This window comes from Mytilus galloprovincialis, chromosome 2 (assembly GCF_965363235.1).
Source record: "Mytilus galloprovincialis chromosome 2, xbMytGall1.hap1.1, whole genome shotgun sequence".
NCBI classification, from domain to species: Eukaryota; Metazoa; Mollusca; class Bivalvia; order Mytilida; family Mytilidae; genus Mytilus; species Mytilus galloprovincialis.
Genome location: NC_134839.1, coordinates 9,251,308 through 9,270,608, shown reverse-complemented (window position 1 = coordinate 9,270,608; position 19,301 = coordinate 9,251,308). Strand labels below are relative to the sequence as shown.

The 19,301-nt window shown below is 33.2% G+C and overlaps 2 protein-coding genes across 4 annotated transcripts in view; one reads left to right on the top strand and one right to left on the bottom strand.

Moving 5' to 3' along the window:
• Positions 1-3,913, bottom strand: part of LOC143062844 (golgin subfamily A member 2-like) — a 37,872-nt gene extending 33,959 nt beyond the window's left edge. The window contains exon 1 of the mRNA XM_076234655.1: positions 3,782-3,913. Coding sequence (XP_076090770.1) covers positions 3,782-3,829 — 48 coding nt within the window. The 5' untranslated portion in view covers positions 3,830-3,913. The remainder of the gene's footprint in view (positions 1-3,781) is intronic.
• Positions 3,852-19,301, top strand: part of LOC143062842 (anaphase-promoting complex subunit 5-like) — a 61,029-nt gene continuing 45,579 nt past the window's right edge. For 2 of the 3 annotated variants that reach the window (XM_076234651.1, XM_076234649.1), the window contains exon 1: positions 3,977-4,116. The gene's annotated coding sequence lies outside the window, so the exon portion shown is untranslated. Of the gene's footprint in view, positions 3,915-3,976; positions 4,117-19,301 lie in introns of those variants that run through there. The other variant, XM_076234650.1, reaches the window with a different exon arrangement.

Sequence of the window (19,301 nt, the reverse complement as noted above, 5' to 3'; positions counted from 1 at the left end):
TCTTCTTGATACTATCTTATGATTATAAACAAGCTTCTGTCCAAGTTTGGTACAAATCAAGGATAGTTTATGAAAGTTATTAAAATTTTTAAAACTTTAACCACAGAGTGAATGTAATGTTTCCTCGCAGAAAAACAAAGTCCATTTATAAGTAAAATACGGAAAAAATGGAATTTTATTTTTACAAAATTTACTTCTAGATACTTTCTTATGATCATAAACAAGCTTCTGTCCAAGTTTGGTAGAAATTCAGTATAGTTTAAGAAAGTTATTAAAATTTCAAAAACTTTAACCACAGAGTGAATATTTGTGGACGCCGCCGACGACGACGACGCCGACGGAATGTAGGATCGCTTAGTCTCGCTTTTTCGACTAAAGTCGAAGGCTCGACAAAAAGCAAGCTAAAAACAAAAATACAAATCACACAGCTAAAAACTCAGAACCATTAAGAGTGCTTACAATAAACTTTCAGTCAATAAAGAACAAAAAACCTGAAGTTGAACTCATCATTGACTCTTGTAAGCCCAGCATAATATTTGGTACTGAAACATGGCTCTCAAATGACACCTCTCCATACGAATACATCCCAGCCTCCCAATACAACATCTATACAAAAAACAGAAAGGATGGCTACGGGGGAGTGTTACTAGCTATCTCAAACCAGTTTACATCCTCACAAATCACAAATACAGGTACCGATCAAGACCTCGATACAAATTGTGAAAATGTGTGGGCAAAAATTTCCTATGAAGGTAACAAATCACTTTACCTATGCACTTACTATCGACCACCATCAGATAAAGGAGAATCCCTAGAACAACTTGGTATCTCACTCAACAGAGTTCTATGTAAGAAAACAAACTCAAATATCTGGGTAAGTGGCGATTTCAACCTTGGCCACATAGACTGGAACACACCAGCAGTCATACCTAGTAAACCTGATGCATCACTACACCAACAACTCCTCGATATATTAAATGACAACAATTTAACACAGGTCATAAACAAGAACACCAGAAACGACACAACCCTAGATCTTTTGTGTATGACCAATCCATCATTTGTTAATAGAGTCGAAACATTACCACCAATCGGAGCAAGTGATCATGACATTGTCTACAGTGAAATAAACTTAACTCTGCCACAAAATAAACAACAGGCTCATAAAGTACTTCACTACAAAAAGGCAAATTGGGAGCAAATAGAAAAAGATCTCACTGAAACATACAAAGAACTTAAACAAGATCAAGATAAATTAAATCTTGATGAACTTTGGAACACGTTCAAAACCAACATCCAAAAGTCTATTACCAAGAATATTCCAACAAAAAGCATTGGTAACAAATCGAAACTACCTTGGGTAAATTACCAACTTAAAAAGCTCATCAACAAGAAAAACAAATTATACAAAAAGAAAAAGAAAAATCCTAAGTATAAAAAACAATACCAAGAGATAAAAACCAAGCTCCAGAAAGAAATGAGAAACTCGTACTGGCAATACATAGAAAACATGATTTTTGATATTGAAATAAAGGAGCCCGATCAAACATGCTTCAATAATACGCCTAAAAAACTGTACACCTACATTAAAAGCCAGAAAAACGAAAACACCGGCATAGCTCCTCTGCGAAGTGAAGGTACACTGCACTCAAGTCCATCTGAGAAAGCAAATATACTTAACAAACAATTTCAGTCTGCTTTTACATCTGAAGCAAACACTAACATTCCAGACAAAGGTCCTAGTAAACACCCTATAATGGAACCCATTAGAATATCTAGGGATGGTGTTTACAAACTAATCAAAAACATAAACCCGAATAAAGCAACTGGTCCTGACACCATCGCAGGCAAAGTACTAAAACAAAACATCGAAATATGTACAGATATCCTCACTTTAATATTTACAAGATCACTACAAACAGGCAAAGTACCATCTGACTGGAACCACGCAAATGTCACACCTGTATTCAAAAAAGGGGATAAACACAACCCAGGCAACTATAGGCCTATATCCTTAACATGCATAGCTTGTAAACTACTCGAACATATCTTTGCAAGCAGCATGATGAATCACTTAGAAACAAACAACACTCTATATGAATTGCAACATGGATTTAGGGCAAAACGATCATGTGAATCACAAATCATCTCACTGATACATGAATTATTCCAAAACAACGACAAGAACATACAAACAGATCTTATTATCATGGATTTTGCTAAAGCTTTCGACAAGGTACCACACAAAAGATTACTATACAAAATGAAATACTTTGGCATATCAGATCAAATCATTAACTGGGTAGACTCCTTTCTTTCAAACAGAACACAAACAGTACTTTTAGAAAACATGTCATCTTCAAAAATACCAGTCTCATCAGGAGTCCCACAGGGTACAGTGCTAGGACCGATACTATTCTTAATTTACATAAATGACCTCCCAGATTACATCCAACATAGCAAAATCAGACTCTTTGCAGATGACAGTATAATCTACCGACAAATTAAAACTCAAAACGACTGCCTCAAGCTTCAAGAAGACCTAGAAGCTGCCATACAATGGGAAAAAGATTGGCTTATGTCTTTCCATCCAGACAAGTGTAACATCATGAATATAACAACAAAAAGAAATCCCATCCACTTTTATTATAACATGTATGGACACATCTTAAAATCTGTAAAACATGCAAAATACTTAGGCATCACCATCTCAGCAGACCTAAAATGGAACACCCACATCCAACAAACTGCTGCAAAAGCAAATAAATCCTTAGGTTTCATCAGAAGAAACCTTAAAGTCCAATCGCAAACAATTAAAGAAAGAGCGTACCAAACACTCATAAGACCAAAGTTGGAATACTGTTGTACTGTATGGGACCCATTTACAAACAAAAATATAAAATCACTGGAAAAAGTACAAAGACGGGCAGCAAGGTATGTGTGCAATAGACATCACAACACCAGCAGTGTGTCTGAGATGCTAGATACCATGAAATGGCAAACATTACAAGAACGCCGACTACGAACAAGGCTTATAATGTTCCACAAAATTGTAAATGAAAAGATAGCCATTCCATCGCAAAATGTATTACAACAGAGTCAGTCTACTACAAGATCCACCAATAAAGAATCCTACAGACAAATTCATTGCAATAAAGACAGCTATAAATTTTCTTTCTTCTGTCAAACCATCAAAGACTGGAACAAACTAACCCCTGAAATTACCAAAAACAGTACTACAGAAAACTTCAAGGATGCACTCACACACGACGTGCTCCTTGATACTTACCCTCATCTGAAATAAACAGATACTCTTGTTTTTATCTTATACCAAAAAACTAAAAATAAAAAATGTAATATTTAAAAACTAAATAAAAAAATTGTATAAATTAAAAACAAAGAAAAATTGTAAAAATTGAAAATACGAAAATATATGACCAAAAACAACTTTGAAAAAGAAATATTTTGTTAATTTATATTTTGACAAAAATTATCAACATAAATTTATTAAAAAACATTTACCAGGCATGCGCCGGAAAGTAAACATCAGTACGTTGATGGTTTTCTGTAACAAAAGAAGAAGAAGCTTATTTTTTTATTATTGTGTGCATAAACGAACTGATGAACCGGCTGCTGTCAAAATAAAAGAAGAGAGAAAGGAAGAAAATATACAGAAACCAAACTGTACATATTGATCATTTGATTTGGAAAAAATGCTCTTCCTTTACTGTATAATATATATAAATTGAGTGATAAAGGGATAATTGAATAGGATGATAACCTTCTTCCTAGCAGCAGCGATTTTCTCCCGTTTCGCAGTGTCGGCCATTCTTTACCGGATATTGCATGTGCGTGCGCATTTTCATGACACGCAGTCAGTTTGTAAAGAATCTACACGTTTAAAACGTTTTCAGGTAACTTTTTCAGTCTTGTACAACTAAAAATTACATTTACTTTCAAAATTCAAACGTTTTGCACTCCTTGTAGGAAAAGAAGTTTAGATACAGTTTACGACAGCTTTTCGGAGCATCTCTGTCTGTTTCCATAGATAAAAATGGCGCGAAAGTGAGAAGACCACAAATTTTTACCCTGAAGATCTTTGAGCTGTTTAATAAAGTAAGTTCACATTACTATATCTTGAATTTCATACTTAATATAAAACATATGAAAACGAGTTGCCTCTATCAAGCACGCTCCAGTTCAAAATTGTTAAATCAAAAATAATTTAAACAGTTATCAGTCAGTAGAAATTTTAATTTTATCTTCATTATATATGTTTATGTGTTAAGAATCAGAATGTATTGTTTATTGTTGTCATTATGTCCCGTTAGGGGCCCTTAATTGGAAATAAAGAACTTTGAACTTATAATTAAGGATTTGTATATAATCTATACAAATCCTTGTTATAATTTATTATAATAATTTATTTTATCATTATTATTAATTTGACATTAATTTGATTTCCAAAATTTATACTGTTCATGTAAACAGCACCTTTATGAGAGTCCTAAAGGGGATACCTACATGACGAACAACGGTAAAAATTCTTGCTGAATGAAGTGAACCAGTAATTTTTATGATAAAACGTACACTTTCTTTTATAGTCCAATATATATACATTGTATAGGTTCATGTACATCATACAATCATTAGTATGAAATTAATGTTGATTGTTCTGCTCCATGTGCATGTTGCGGGTGCTGTGATTAGCAATAGAATATTTGTTTGTTTGTACATTTATATATAAGTTTTGTTTTTATACGACCCCAAAAAATTTTTGGGATTGGGCCTAAAATAAAATTTCATTTGTTTGGCATTGCCGCCCGACCCACTGAAAAACTTGCTGCCCAAATAATTTTATGTGCGTTTCAGAAATTTATTTTTTTTTATTTAAAAATATCGAAATTGTGCTGGAAATTGATCGTATCCACCGAGTTTGTTCCTGGCTTTACTTATTTCAAATCATGATCTTAAAAGCGCTTGCCTTACACTGTATTGGGAGCAATCATTTAAATGACATGGAATAGAAAAAGTCTGCCAAAAGTAATGTCAAAGAGGCTGGCAGGGGAAGGCATCTCCCTATGCTGCAATGCATTGGTTAAGGGAGATGGATTTTATCAAAATTCAAATTTCAGCTATTCTTTGAAAGAAACGTTCTGAGAGACCTTGTAGAGGACTCAGGCCTAAAAAAAAAAGATATGTGTTTCCATTAACATCATTTTGAAAAATAGGGTCGGTAGGTTGGAATTCTTTTTTTTTTTTTTTTTTTTTTTTTTTTTGACATCGTAAATGAAATCCGGAAAATTATCATGGTTTTTCCAAGTCCGGATCCGTAATTAGTTTCAAAAACCGGAAGTGTGCCATTTGCAATGTTTTTGAAGCACCTGCTGTGCAAATTTCTTGGATTTTAACCTATTTGGAATACCTTTTGACATTAATAAAATGTTTTACTGGCTTTCTATGCAAGTAGAAGCAAGAGAGAAAAAATATTATGTCATCTATCAGAAGCCTGTGTCAAAAACGGGGTCGGTTGATACAATTTTTTTGTTTTTTTTTTTGAAGATCCAATAAAAAAGTTAGGGTCGGGGCTAAAAAACAGGTCGGTCGGGTTACCGGAAACATCGATCTTTTTTTTCTCGGCCTCAGATTTATCTTTTGTAAGCAGAAACAGATGATTTCTGCTTGAATTTGTCGCTTCATGAGATAGAAGTTTTTCACCGGGACATCACAGAACAAATATGCGTGGCTCTTACATTTGATGAACTTATTAAATATTTGAAATTTATCATTGACAAATTTTCCCTTGAACCAGAGAACAAAGTATCTACTATAGTCAGAACCACAATGATGCATTCAAGATAATTATGGCTGTAAGCACCAAAGCTTAAAGACCATAATGATTTACAGGTTTATAGTAGTTTTGTACCAGTAGATGCTAGCCTGGAACAAAACATACATATTTTAAAGACTAGCATCTTGTGTCAATTGAAGTACTTCCCCCTTTTCTTGCCTTTCTTCTTAACATGAATAAGATAATTCTTAAAACATAAAAGATACTGACAGAAACATATTTATAAATGAATCCAGTGTACTAGTGATGAATAAAATCCCCTCTTTTTCCACAATTCTAAGGGCTCATTAATTTATCTGTATTCATGTAATGCATGTCCAGATTTCTGTTAATCAAACAAGCATTACAACCAATAATTTATTTATCTGCAAAAATTGTCTGTCCTGCTGCATATTTCCAATACGTTTTAAATCCCTGAAAAACCTTGCACTTGGATAATATTAGTATAAACACCATGTCTATTTGTGCCAACCTTCCAAACTTTTGATATTTTGCTATCCTAATTTGGAACAGATCCTTTATCCTCAAAACTTATCAGGCATGTTTTTATGGTAGTTCGTCACACCTTACATGTATGATTACTAGCCTCCAGGTATTGGTTTGAGCCCTAGTTGGGCAGTTGCAAAATTAAGGTTTGATTTTCATGTCAGATGTGATAAGGTTAGTCAGTTTCCTCCCACAGGTTGCCATTTTCCTTCAAGTACTACGGTTTAGTATGGCACTAAAACTGACTGCCATGAAATTACCCATATGGTGTAGAAAGTGATGTTTATAAAACCAAAGCAAAGTTTTAAATCTTTGTCCATTTGTACAAGGAGCCGTAGTGGTTGAGCCATTTAAATTATGGTAATTTTACCAAACTGTGACCACAACTTCAAGATGTGACATCAGGCCTCTGTTCAATGGGCAGTCCCACAATAAAAGTTCAATTTTCATGTCATACATTTTATATGGTTAATTTGTCAGTTTCCTGCCTCAGTTCTGTGTTTTTTTTCTGGGTACTTTGGTGAACTTTGCCAATAAAACTGACTGTCTTACGTGAAATTATCCATATGATGTAGAATGTGACATTGATGGTTGACTCCTTTCAAAGAAACCACCAGCATGTACACACAACAATGCTGCAATGCTTGAGACAACATTGATCTGGAGACTTCATGATTTAGATGTATAAGGCTTTTAAATGTAAAAAAAAAAAAAAAAATCCCTACCTACCTACCCACCTGCTGATAGTGTGGGTCGTCAATGCCAAACAAACAATTTTTTAAGGGTGGCCTTGTATAATGGTATGATGACTGATGTCGTCGTCGTCCGTAGACACTTTGGTTTCCTGAAAATAACTTTTGTTTAAGTGAATAGATCTTTTATGAAATTTTTTCAGAAGGTTCAATACACCAAAAGGAAGGTTGGGATCAGTTTGGGGATGATGGTCCCAACCATTTAGGAATTAGGGGCCCAAAAGGGGCCTAAAACAAGCATTTTTCTAGTTTCAGGAGTATAACTTGTGCACAAGTATTTTAATTGCTCTGAAATTAAATCGCAATGTTTAAAACCACAAGTAGAAGGTTTGGATTCATTTTAGGGGTTATGGGGCCAAAGTTTAGGAATTAAGGGCCAAAAAGGGACCAAAACGAGCATTTTCTAGTTTCCAGACAATTACTTGTGTGTATTTGTATGGATCTCTCTGAAATTGTACCACAATGTACCGTATAACAAAGGGGAGACTGGGATTAAGTTTTGGGTTAATTGCCCCAAAATTGTAGGAATAAGGGGCTAAAAAGAAGCATGCATGTTTCTAGTTTCCAAACAATCATGACAATAAGTTGTGTTTAAGTGTATGGATCTCTCTAATATTGTACTACAAGGTTCAATACTACAAAGGAAAGCATGGGATTGAGTTTAAGGGTTATTGCCCCAAGGGGGGTTTCAAAAAGTTTGGGGGGGAGGGGGGGATTTTGCTTTTACCATTTTTTAAAGGGATTTCTTTTTTTTCAGAATTTTTCAAATTTCGAATTCTGAAAAGTTTCAAGAAGAAATTTTCAATTGCACAGTATTGTGCAATAGATTTGTTAGATTTTTGACCACATTAATTTTGTGACATAAACCTATATTATGTCAAAAATTTGATCACAATCCAAATTCTGACAGTATCAAGCTTGAATATTGTGACTAAATTTGCCCCAACTGTTCAGGGTTCGACCACTGGGGCCGTATAAAGCTGTGCCCTGCGGAGCACCTGGTTTAATAAGTATATTTATGTGATTAAAAATTGCTTTACAACGTTCCAAGATGAGGGGTCAAGAGAAACCATTGGCTTATGAAAACTTTATCAGTTTAAAATATATTGCAGTAACTGTTCTCTCAAAGACTTTTTAGCATCATGATAATATGATGCTTATAGATTAGATGGTGTTGATGATGTGATGCTATGATTTCTTGAAGCCAGATTTTATTTCAAATTATCCTTTTTACCAGGATTATACATGTTTATGTGATTTTATGTGACAATGTTCTATTGTTCTGACAAACTGAATTACTGAACTGTTATTATTGAATGTAAATGTAAAAGTAGAACATGTATCAGGATTTCTTGTTTATTGTTGTAAATAAAGAACATTAGAATTTCTTGTACATGTTGACAGTTGTATATAGATATCTAATGAAAAGTGTAAATATTTATATGTAGAAATCAAAATGGAAGGTTTTGTTCAGGAAGCCTCTGTTTGTACAAAATGTATATTTGTTGCTCGTACAATTAAAGTGACATGCATGCACATACATGTAGCATTTAAATGACATTGCTTTAATTTATACAAGTATTTTGATTGATTGTCTAATTTGATTTCTAAGTCTCAGTACGATAACTGTGCTTTAGAGTTTTTAATATCACAATGCTAGATGTCATTTATAAGTGTTAGACTGAAAAAAAATTTCAAAAGGGGTAAATTTTTAATTTTGTCTGGTCAAACCAGAAACATTACATTTTTCCTTAACTTTCCTAGACATGGTTATGAAATTTCTGTTAAGAATACCGGTAATAAATAAACCTGAAAAATGAGCTATAAGACTGGTGTTTGATGATTTTGCAAAACAAAAATTTACAAGGAATGGCTCTGAAATATCATTTTTTCTTGAATAATGCATTTATATTTGAAATGTACAGCAAGGGACATAAATCAGAATAATCCTATCAAAGAAAACCGATTTTAAACAGATCATGTCATGCAGGTTGATTTTACAAACATAGGACCAGCAATGGGGATTGTTTATGATGCGAATGGTTATACAATATTCAAACAGAGGCACTGTTCTAAATTTTCTATTTTGATTTCTCTTCAGATCCAGGAGACGATTGCTTAATATCAGTAATTTTTAAAGTAAAAATGGAGGTAAAGGAGGAAGTGGAAATTAAGTTGGAGAAAGAAGATAATATGAAGAATTTAATATTAGAATCTCCACTGCCAGATTGTGTCAAGTCAGAACCATGCTGGTTGGGAATTGATGAAGCAGGAAGGGGACCAGTACTTGGTCCTATGGTTTATGGAATTTGTTTTAGTCCAATATCCTTGAAGGAGAAATTTGGAGAAATGGGATTTGCTGATTCCAAGACCTTGACAGAAGAACAAAGAGAGAGCATTTTTGATAAGATAAATGAAGCCAATGATATGATTGGATGGATGGTCGAAGTGCTCTCCCCTACCTTTATATCAACTAGCATGCTCCGTAGAACAAAATATAACCTTAATGCTTTATCACATGACTGTGCCATCCGACTGGTGGCTCTCGCAATCGAAAGGGGGGCTAACATTGCTGAAGTTTACGTTGATACAGTGGGAGATCCAACTAAATACCAAGAGAAACTAAAAGGTATATTCCCATCAATAGACATAACAGTAGCAAAGAAGGCTGATTCTTTATACCCAATCGTTAGTGCAGCCAGTATATGTGCTAAAGTCACCAGAGATAAGGCTGTCAAAAAATGGAAATTCCAAGAAGATATAAATACAGAAGATCTTCAGTATGGCTCAGGCTATCCAGCCGATCCAAACACTAAAAGTTTCCTTGCAAACAATATGGACTATGTATTTGGTTTTCCACAATTTGTTAGGTTCAGTTGGTCTACGGCAGCCATTATTTTAGAAAAAGATGCAGCCCCAGTGAAATGGGAAGATGATGATGAAGATGAAAACGCTGACAAAAGCAATATGGCATTGACTTCATTCTTTTGTAAGAAGGATCATAACCCTAAAATGGACAGACATATCTATTTTAAAGATAGATGTATAGAAACAGTTCAAAAATTATAGTGCTGAGGTGCAAGAGATTATTCTTACTAAACCAAGGAGACTGCAGGCTAAATGAAGTCTGAGATTCCAAGTACATGCAGTTGTACCCATAATGTGTTCAGTTATTTAATCAATTAAATACAAATTAAACAACAAGTTTCTATTGGTTAACTATTTGATTCTGTGACGTCAATAAGCATTTAAAACTAAACAATTTAAAGGACTCAATAAGGTTTTTATCTTGCGTGTGACTTTCGTTGCAAAATGCCTGAGTAAGGTTTTGCTTTTCCAGCTGATGGGTCAACACTTGTGAAGTTTTCTGCTAATGTCCCATGAACTTGAACTACTTGTGATAGATCTATTATAATTTCTATAATGTTGCATTACTATCCAAATATATCTGACAATTTGATGACTATTTCCAGGCCTTTCCCCCTAGCTAGATCATGGTCATGATCAAGTGACTTTGAATTAATTAGCAATGCTGCTGTCTATTAGATTGTCTTTTTCTGAATTTCCTGATGGGAAGCACAACATATCTCTGTGTCAAAATTTTATTCTATTAAGATGCAGGAAAAATAAATATATAAAAGTATTCGTAGGGATGCTCTCTGAATGACATTCAATCCATAATCTTATGTTCTGAACTAATACTATCTCGGAACTTCAGTTGTCAAGTAGAGGCAATAGAAACCAAAAGGCATTAAAAAAAGTCAAAAATAATCTGACAATGCCATGGCTAAAAAAGAAAGAGACAAAACAGGCAAATCAATAGTACACAAGACACAACATAGAAAACTTAATAGAATTGCGAATGGAAATTGAATATGTCAAAGAGACAACAACCCGACAAAAAGGGCAGCCAAAGGCCACCTATGGGTCTTTAACGTAGTGAGAAAATCCTACAGCGGAGGTGGTCCCTAAATTAAATTGTGTACTAGTTCAGTGAAAATATATGTCCTACAAGACTAACAACAATGAACAAAGGCCAGAGGCTCATGACTTGACACAGGCTCAAAAATGCAGTGGGGTTAAACATGTTTTGTGGGATCTCAACCCTCCCCCTATACCTCTAGCCAATGTAGAATAAAGAAACTCATAGCAATAAGCACAGTAAAACATTTAAAAGAAGTTGAGAGTCCAATGTCAGAATACATGGAATAGGTAACAAAAGAAACTTAGCAAAATGATAATGATGGATAAATAAACAAAGTCAAAGGACTACTATATAGCTAGCAGTTACTGACATGCCAGCTCCAGACCTCATTTAAACAGAAAGATTCTGTCTTCATCATGTGACAATCAAGTACAATCCATCCCATTAGGGGTTTGGTATCATATAGTATTACCATTATAAAGACTGATCAACATGAACAAGCATTAGATGGGGATCAAGTCATTACAGAGTAGTGAGATCTCTGTTTATTTGAGTTGTTCCAAATGGTTATTTATGCTTACATTTATTTCACCTCAAACCATCCATACATATTGTCATCATTGTTATAGCAACTTCACTATCATTTTCTTTTTATCAAACCCAATCCAAACCATCTTTCAATCTATAATGATAATTAATAATATGCTTTTCGTGTGCTGATTCAATTTTGTCTGGTTTGTGACAAAAGTTACAGAATGAGAGACCTGGATTACTGTTTTAAACTTCATATTTCAGAAGGTAGAAGACCTGGTTGCTTCGATTCATAACTTGCATGATTAAACCATATGTTGGGCTTGTGAGTCAGTATTATAATTGACATATATGTTATACCAGATCCTTGTAAATTCTATCACAGACTAAAAAATGGTCCACCAGACTTCTGACTCATTTCATGCATCAGTGATCAAATTTTCATGGTCTAGTCTGTATCTCAGATATATACTATATATGCAATATTAGGTCAACAATATTTGGTGTATGGAATGCTGTAAGGTGTACATGTTCATCTGACATTTAGTAAGTAAGAAATTACTTTATTTAAAGAGGATGACTCAATTAGCTTTCGCTAATCTACCTTGAGGCCCTCAAGAAAAACAAACTACAAATATTACAAAGCTTACAGTTTTTAACATATTATGTAAACGCAGTATTCATGCTAACTTTAAAACGCGAAAAATGAATTACTTCATTTTCATGGTTCATTGGTCAATGTTGCATCAACTCTGAAGGTTATGTCTGTTTCTCCTATACTATAAGCAATAGGTCAACTCTGTTTGTTGTATGGAATGATTGTAAGATGTAGATTTTCATTTGGTTAGATTCATATGACCTTGAACTCATTTTCATGGTTTGAGGAAGTTGTGTCTTTCTCAGATACTATATGTTTGCAATAGGTCAATTTTATTTGGTGTATGGAATTATTGCCATGTTTATAATTTTTTTAGAAATTTGGCCTGCTTTTCAGATACTATAGCTACGTTGGTGCATGGTATAATTGTAAGGTGGACATGTCTGTCTGGCAGGGTTCAGCTGAGTCTGACCTCATTTACATAGATCATTGATAATGTAAAGTTTATGTGATCTTCATACTCCAGGCTTTCAATTTTATTTTAATCTTGAGAAGTAAAGCAGCATGTGTACTCTATAATTTTTTCAGATATTGCACATTAGGCGTATGTATCATCATGTAAATATATATACAAAGTTTGTAAAGCATGCATTTGTTGGATTTAAATGGGTAAGCCCATAGCAAAACAAAAATAAAAGGATAATTTAAAATAAATTGTATGTATTAGATAGTAAGAATGTTAATTTACCAATACATCAATATGCAGTAATTCCTGTTTTCCAAAAAAAGGATTAAATTGATGAAAATCTCTCTATTATTTAAAAGATAATCTCTGGTTGAAATAAGTTACTGATTTTGTCTGTTAGTGTTAATGGGTACACAGTGATATACAAATGTATGTTCAGAGATAAACTTACAACATGTTACTATCATTTTATCTTTCATACATGTATATGTGTAATCTTTAAACAAAACTACAGTTTGAAAATTATTTAATCTAATTTTGTAAAACAAAATGAAAGTAACTTGTTAAAACATCTTACAGTGAGTTGCTTATAGGTGTTACTGTAAAAGTTTACCTATAGCTCAACCTGTTTTTAAAATTGACAATACAATAGGGACATTTAAATTGACCAGTTGGTATTGTTAGATTTAAATCTACCTTGATGCTACCTGTAAAAATTTTTATTCACCTAACCCAAAGTTTCAGCATGCTTTTTTCCTGAACTTTTTCTTTAATAGTTATCCCATAAGGACGCGGTGTGTCAGTGTAAGATCACCCCGATGGCCGGAGGCCAGAGGGTGATCTAACACTGACACACCAAGTCTGACTGGGATAACTATTTTACATCCCAGCTGTTTTAGATTCGACGAAAAACCATTTACAATTCATAAAATCTAGTTCAGAACGCCCTCAACCATAACAATATACTTTATATATTACTATATGATGTATACCCTTTTTGACCCCCAAAGACGATGAGTAGATATTAAACAATGTCAAATCGGCCCACACTATATCTGCACTGTATAAAAATATCGTCCCAATCTTGTTTACCGACTTGCCCCACTTTGAAAAAGTGTAAAATCAAATTGAACAATCAGTCTGAAAACTCACAAATTAACGTAAAAGGTTTAAACCCCAATGAATAAAGGTTTGACAACTCGCCCCACTTATAAAAATATCTTGCTTCCTTTAAGTATGTCAAATGTCAAGTCGTCCTGGTGTAGTGGTATGTGTCGTGGCTTGATATGCTAAAGGTCTTGAGTTCGAATCCCAGCATATCTACTGTATTTTTTCTACGTGAATTTTGATAGATAGTCTTTTCCATAAAATTAATTATAAGTTTTATAGTGGATTTGACATTCCCGCCAAAATGTTACAGAACAAAGGAAAGCATGCATAACAAAGAAACTCAAACTAGGATGATCTGGCAGGGATGATCCGGCTCAGATCACCCCTGTTAGAACAAAGGAGCTGGGATGTAATACCTAGGATTATTCTATTGAGAGATTTTTATTTTACTGTCATTCAAAATATTAGGAGTTATCAAGCCAAATAAGAATGACTATATCATATATGTTATTTTCTTGCAGTTTATTTAAAATTGCATGGCCTAAAATGCACTACATTTCATCTTAATGTTTGCATAGCCACTACTAGCAGTGTTTAATACCCTAAATAATCCAGTCGTAATATTTCACTCACTTTATGAAACATCTAAATCATATTTGAATAAACAATTTCATTTATTTTTTTACACTGTTATTTGACATCTCATCCAGAATTCCAAAGTTTTTAAATAATTCCCAATTTTATTCATTTTTCACTACTTCACTAGATTTTTTTCTAAATCCATAGTATAAATTCTGATTAAAGGAGACGTGACACAATTTTTTTTTTTTTTTTTTTTTTAATTAATTAATAAATATTGGTCAAATAACATATTGTAATATTTTTTTCTTGTCAAAACCTCATTTAACGACCTTTTAATGGTCAAAGAATCCAGCGCTTGTCGTAATCTTTGATTTTTAATGAGATACCGGTCACGTGATCGTGATGACGTCAGTGGATACAATCTGAGAAAATGTCTCAACAAGTTGCTTTCTTTAAAAAAAAGAAATGCAATCGTAAACCCAAATGCTTGTTTGGCATTATATATATATTAGATAATTGTTTAATAAAGATGTATTGTTTTATATTACTTTTGTTGTGCATAAGAATTAGAAACTGACATTGCCTGTTTACCTAATGTAATACCGGCTTCACACATCAACGTATAGATCCGACGTACGTCGGCCGTGGTAAAAAAAAATCATGCACGCTACCAATACGCTAGTAAATTTGATGCATTCAACCTGTCAATCATATCTGTATCGTGTGCACAACGACCTAAAACGTGTATTGGGTGTGCGTAAAGCGTACCTATGCGTTTCTCCTAGTCTTTCTACATTCCCGACTGCAGGTCTGTCTATATGTGAATGTTTGTCAATAAGTCTGTCACATTCGCCCGTCTGTTTACATGTTTACCAGTCCGTCTATGCCCACTGGTTCGTCTACATGTTCACTAGCTTTGAAATAGCTTTCGGTAAGTGCGATTATTTCAGTGATTTGTGTCTATTGTTTTTATGTAAGTGATTATTGTGCACCTTACCCATATTTTTAGGGACGCGAATTGCAACTGATATTTTACAGTTTTTTTCTTGCGATGTGTTGTCCTTATGGTTTGGTTCATTAGGGAGGGTTGGGTTTATGGCCACCACATTGTTTATATACCAATGTCCATTCTAAAGCCAGGAACATGTAGTACAGTGGTTGTTGTTCATAATTCATGTCGGTCAAGTTTTTTTCGTAAATTATTTTGTTATCAATAAGGCTATTTAGTTTTGTTTGATTTTTGTTTTTAAATCTTAATGGTCGGGGCATTTAATAGCCGACTAAATAGAGTTTTTTTTTTCATTTTTGGAGGCCGCTCGGTGGCCTTTAAAGACTTACTACCACGTCATTGTAACTCTGGTTGATACTTGTATCATTAGTGCTGGACCATGGTCGATCCTATGCACCTTTGAGGCAGGCGGGATATTTTTGTAGATCTTGTACAGCTCAAACTAATGGGAGTAGTTCCTGTACTTCTATGTCTTGTCCCATGTTGCATGGTTGGAGAGGGTGTAATATCTTCTGTAGGTTTGATGAAGTTTCACCCGTATCGGACTTCTTCTCCTAAATGAAAGCTTTAAGGCGACGAGTATTTGTGTATGCAATGTGCCCTTCACGTGATCTGTAGCGTTTTCAACGCTCGTGCAGAGCTAGTGTATATTATGTACGTGCAGTTTACAGGTATATGCTTGACAAACGCTTGAGATGAATGAAATTTTTTATGTTCCATTAAAATTTTCCTGAAGGAAAAGCGTTCACCAAGCGTATACCTTTGCTTTTCGACGTTCTTCAGACTTATGGAACGCGGGTTTAAATGCTTGCGTAGCGTTCCTCTGGTGAGCAACTAAGTTACGCATACGATGATACGGACTTTGTTAATTTTCTTTTTTGACTGATTATTTTACATTGTCTTTTCGGGGCCCTTTATAGCCGACTATGCGGTACGTGCTTTGTCTGTTGTTGAAGGCCGTACGGAGACCCATAGTTTGTACTTCTGTGTTATTTTGGTTTCTTGTAGATAGTTGTCTCATTGACACCAAACCATATCTTCTTTTTTATATTCGATATCTTATCGCCGACCTGGTTAAGTCTGCTAAAAATGCATGCATGATTCATTTTTAGGTTATCAGTCGTAATGAAAGTGGCACATTTAATTCGTAGTTTCATTGCTTGAAGTATCATTTCTTACATCTGCATGGTCAAATGTGTATTTTTTTAAAACAAATTTTAGATTTAGATTTCATTCACGGTTATTTCCCCCCTTTTCATATTGAATATCTATACTTATCAGTCGCATTTTAATGACGAAAAGGATTCAGAGGTTATTATGTGACCTCCTTGTTTAAAAAAAAAAGTAAATAATGTTGCAATATTTAAACAAAGAAAATAACTTTAAATTTGCAATATTAATGAAATAGATACGGACATAACTTTCATAATTAATATTAACGTTATTTTCAATAAACGATTTTTTTTTGAAAAATCCTCGTTTTTACACCTATTTGAGGCAGGCACGTATTTATGATTCCCATGTCCTTGGTCTATCCTAGACGTAAAATTTCAAAAAGTGCTAATACTTTTTTTAAAGATTTTATTTTTAATTGTTCTCGTTCAAAATATTTTATTTTTTCATTTTTAATATCTATTTAATTTTATTTTTAATAACCATTTTTTTTTTTATAAAAGTTGCAACATTTAACAAAAAAAAACAAAACTGTAATTTAATCATATGCAAGAAAGACTTCCCTTTAATTTCAGTATAAACAACATGTACATCTTCACTTAACGTAAAGAAAATGCTACTAAAACTCTTTCTAAAGATTTTATTTTTAATTATTCTCGTTCAGAATATAAAGCGCATTGTTTACATGAAATCTTATCTCATATCTAGCACAGCTTGTTACATCGTTTGACTAATTAAAATACTACGCATGTAGGTTAATATTAGCAGCTTGTAATCGTGTGCAAGAAAGTATTATATAAATTTCAGATCATACGTAAAATATCTCTATAGCAACTTAAGATGCTAATGCATATTCAACAGATTAGTAAGCTATTGCGCATGCATTTGAAAAGTGGTCATAGCTATTGCGCATGTATTTGAAAGGTGGTCATGGAAAGAACAGAAGTGTTCCGAATAACATCCGGTGTTCCGAAAGACTACATCACTCGTCCAATATATACTGCGTAAACCCTCAGGGGTTTACGCAAAAAGGACGAAGTCGATCATAATCCTGTAAAATTAAACAATGGACGGTGTTGACAGCAGTTTTCAAGGCAATTCTTAAACTTTAGATATTCAACCGTATCAGTTTGAGCCGTTACTTGTTGAAAATAATCAAGTAGAAGATATAAATTCGTCATCCGACATTGACGATCTTTCAAGCAATGCCGATATTATATCGGCATTGCTTGAAAGATCAATAATTAATTTCACCAAAAATAAAGAGATATTTCTTAGAAATGTTTACTTTTAACAGGTAATTGAATTACATTTAATAATACAAAAAGACAGTTCATAAATAATGTAGGACAAAAAGTCACAGCCAAAAAGTCACGGACAAAAATTCACAGGACAAAAAGTCACAATTATTTTTTATATAACAAGAAAAAATAATTTTAAAAAATACAAAATTCTTGATCTATTATATATTAAGTAACTTTGTTACTAAAATTTATTCAAAATAGATATCAATAATGATCAAATAATTGTTATAAAAACAACATGTCAAAGTGGCTTAATTGGTATCTATAAATGGCTTCATTGTGGCATGAATTATATCCTTTCCATGATTTAAATTTAAAAAATTTTCATTAATCAAGCTTCATGAAAAATTTCCTAAACTCGAAAATGAATAAATGTAATAAAATAAAATATTTCAAGATCACTCTCTTATAATTTAAAAACAATTCTCAAAATCGTCATAAATTACCTATCACCTTACCAAGAGTGTTGGGTGTAAAATTTGAATTACTAAAGCTGCCCCAAATAAATGTGTAATAAGTATGACATAACAGGGAGGGGGGGGGGGGGGGTATTATAAGTAAGATTTAAAGATTTAAAACAGTTATATATATTAATATGTCTTTCCTCCTCCATAATAATCCCATTGAAAATGTTCTATGAGTACTGGCTTATTTTTTGTGATATTTTTTCCGTGTGGTATATCCTCAGTCTATGAATTGTTTTGTATTTTGTGACTTTCGACAAAGTTTGGCATAGGGGCCTCATATGTCAAATGAAAGCTTATGGTATTGACGGAAACTTATTGAAGAGGTTTCAGGATTATATACACGACAGAAAACAGAGAGTAGTAATGCATAACAGAAAGAATTAAAAAAACGATAGGCCAATATGTAAAATTGAAACGTTTCATTTGTACGGTCCAAGGAAATTGAATATCATCTAACGCAATTTAGATGTTCCCCTTCATTCGTAAACAATGATCTATTTAGAGCTAATATTATAAATTTATAAATGATCCTTCTTGTCACTGTGAGTCAGATATTGATGGTGTCTACCATTACTTCTTTGTTTGTCCAAAATACACACTATGTAGAAAAACCTTATTTAATAATCTCAACTGGCTATCCGAAAACATTGTTTTAGATACAAAATTTTTAATTTGCGGACACATGGAACTTTCGAATGAACAAAATATTCAAATTTTCAAACATGTTCAAAATTTCATAAAATGGTCAAACACATTTTTTTATGCCCATGATATACATCCTAATTTAACAGGTGCAGAATCTATACATAATTCAGAATCTTGTAATTTTTTTTTATCATTTCCATTACTATATTCCAAATAGTTATCCTCACTTTACAAATATTTTGTAATATTTTATTTATATTTTTACTGTATATCACTTGATTTTTCTATATCCACAGTAAATATTTCATTTCATTTCCTATTATAAATTTCCAAATCAAACAATATTTGATCCAGAATTTTATAATGACTATATTTCCAATTTCACATTCACTGTCTTAAAAC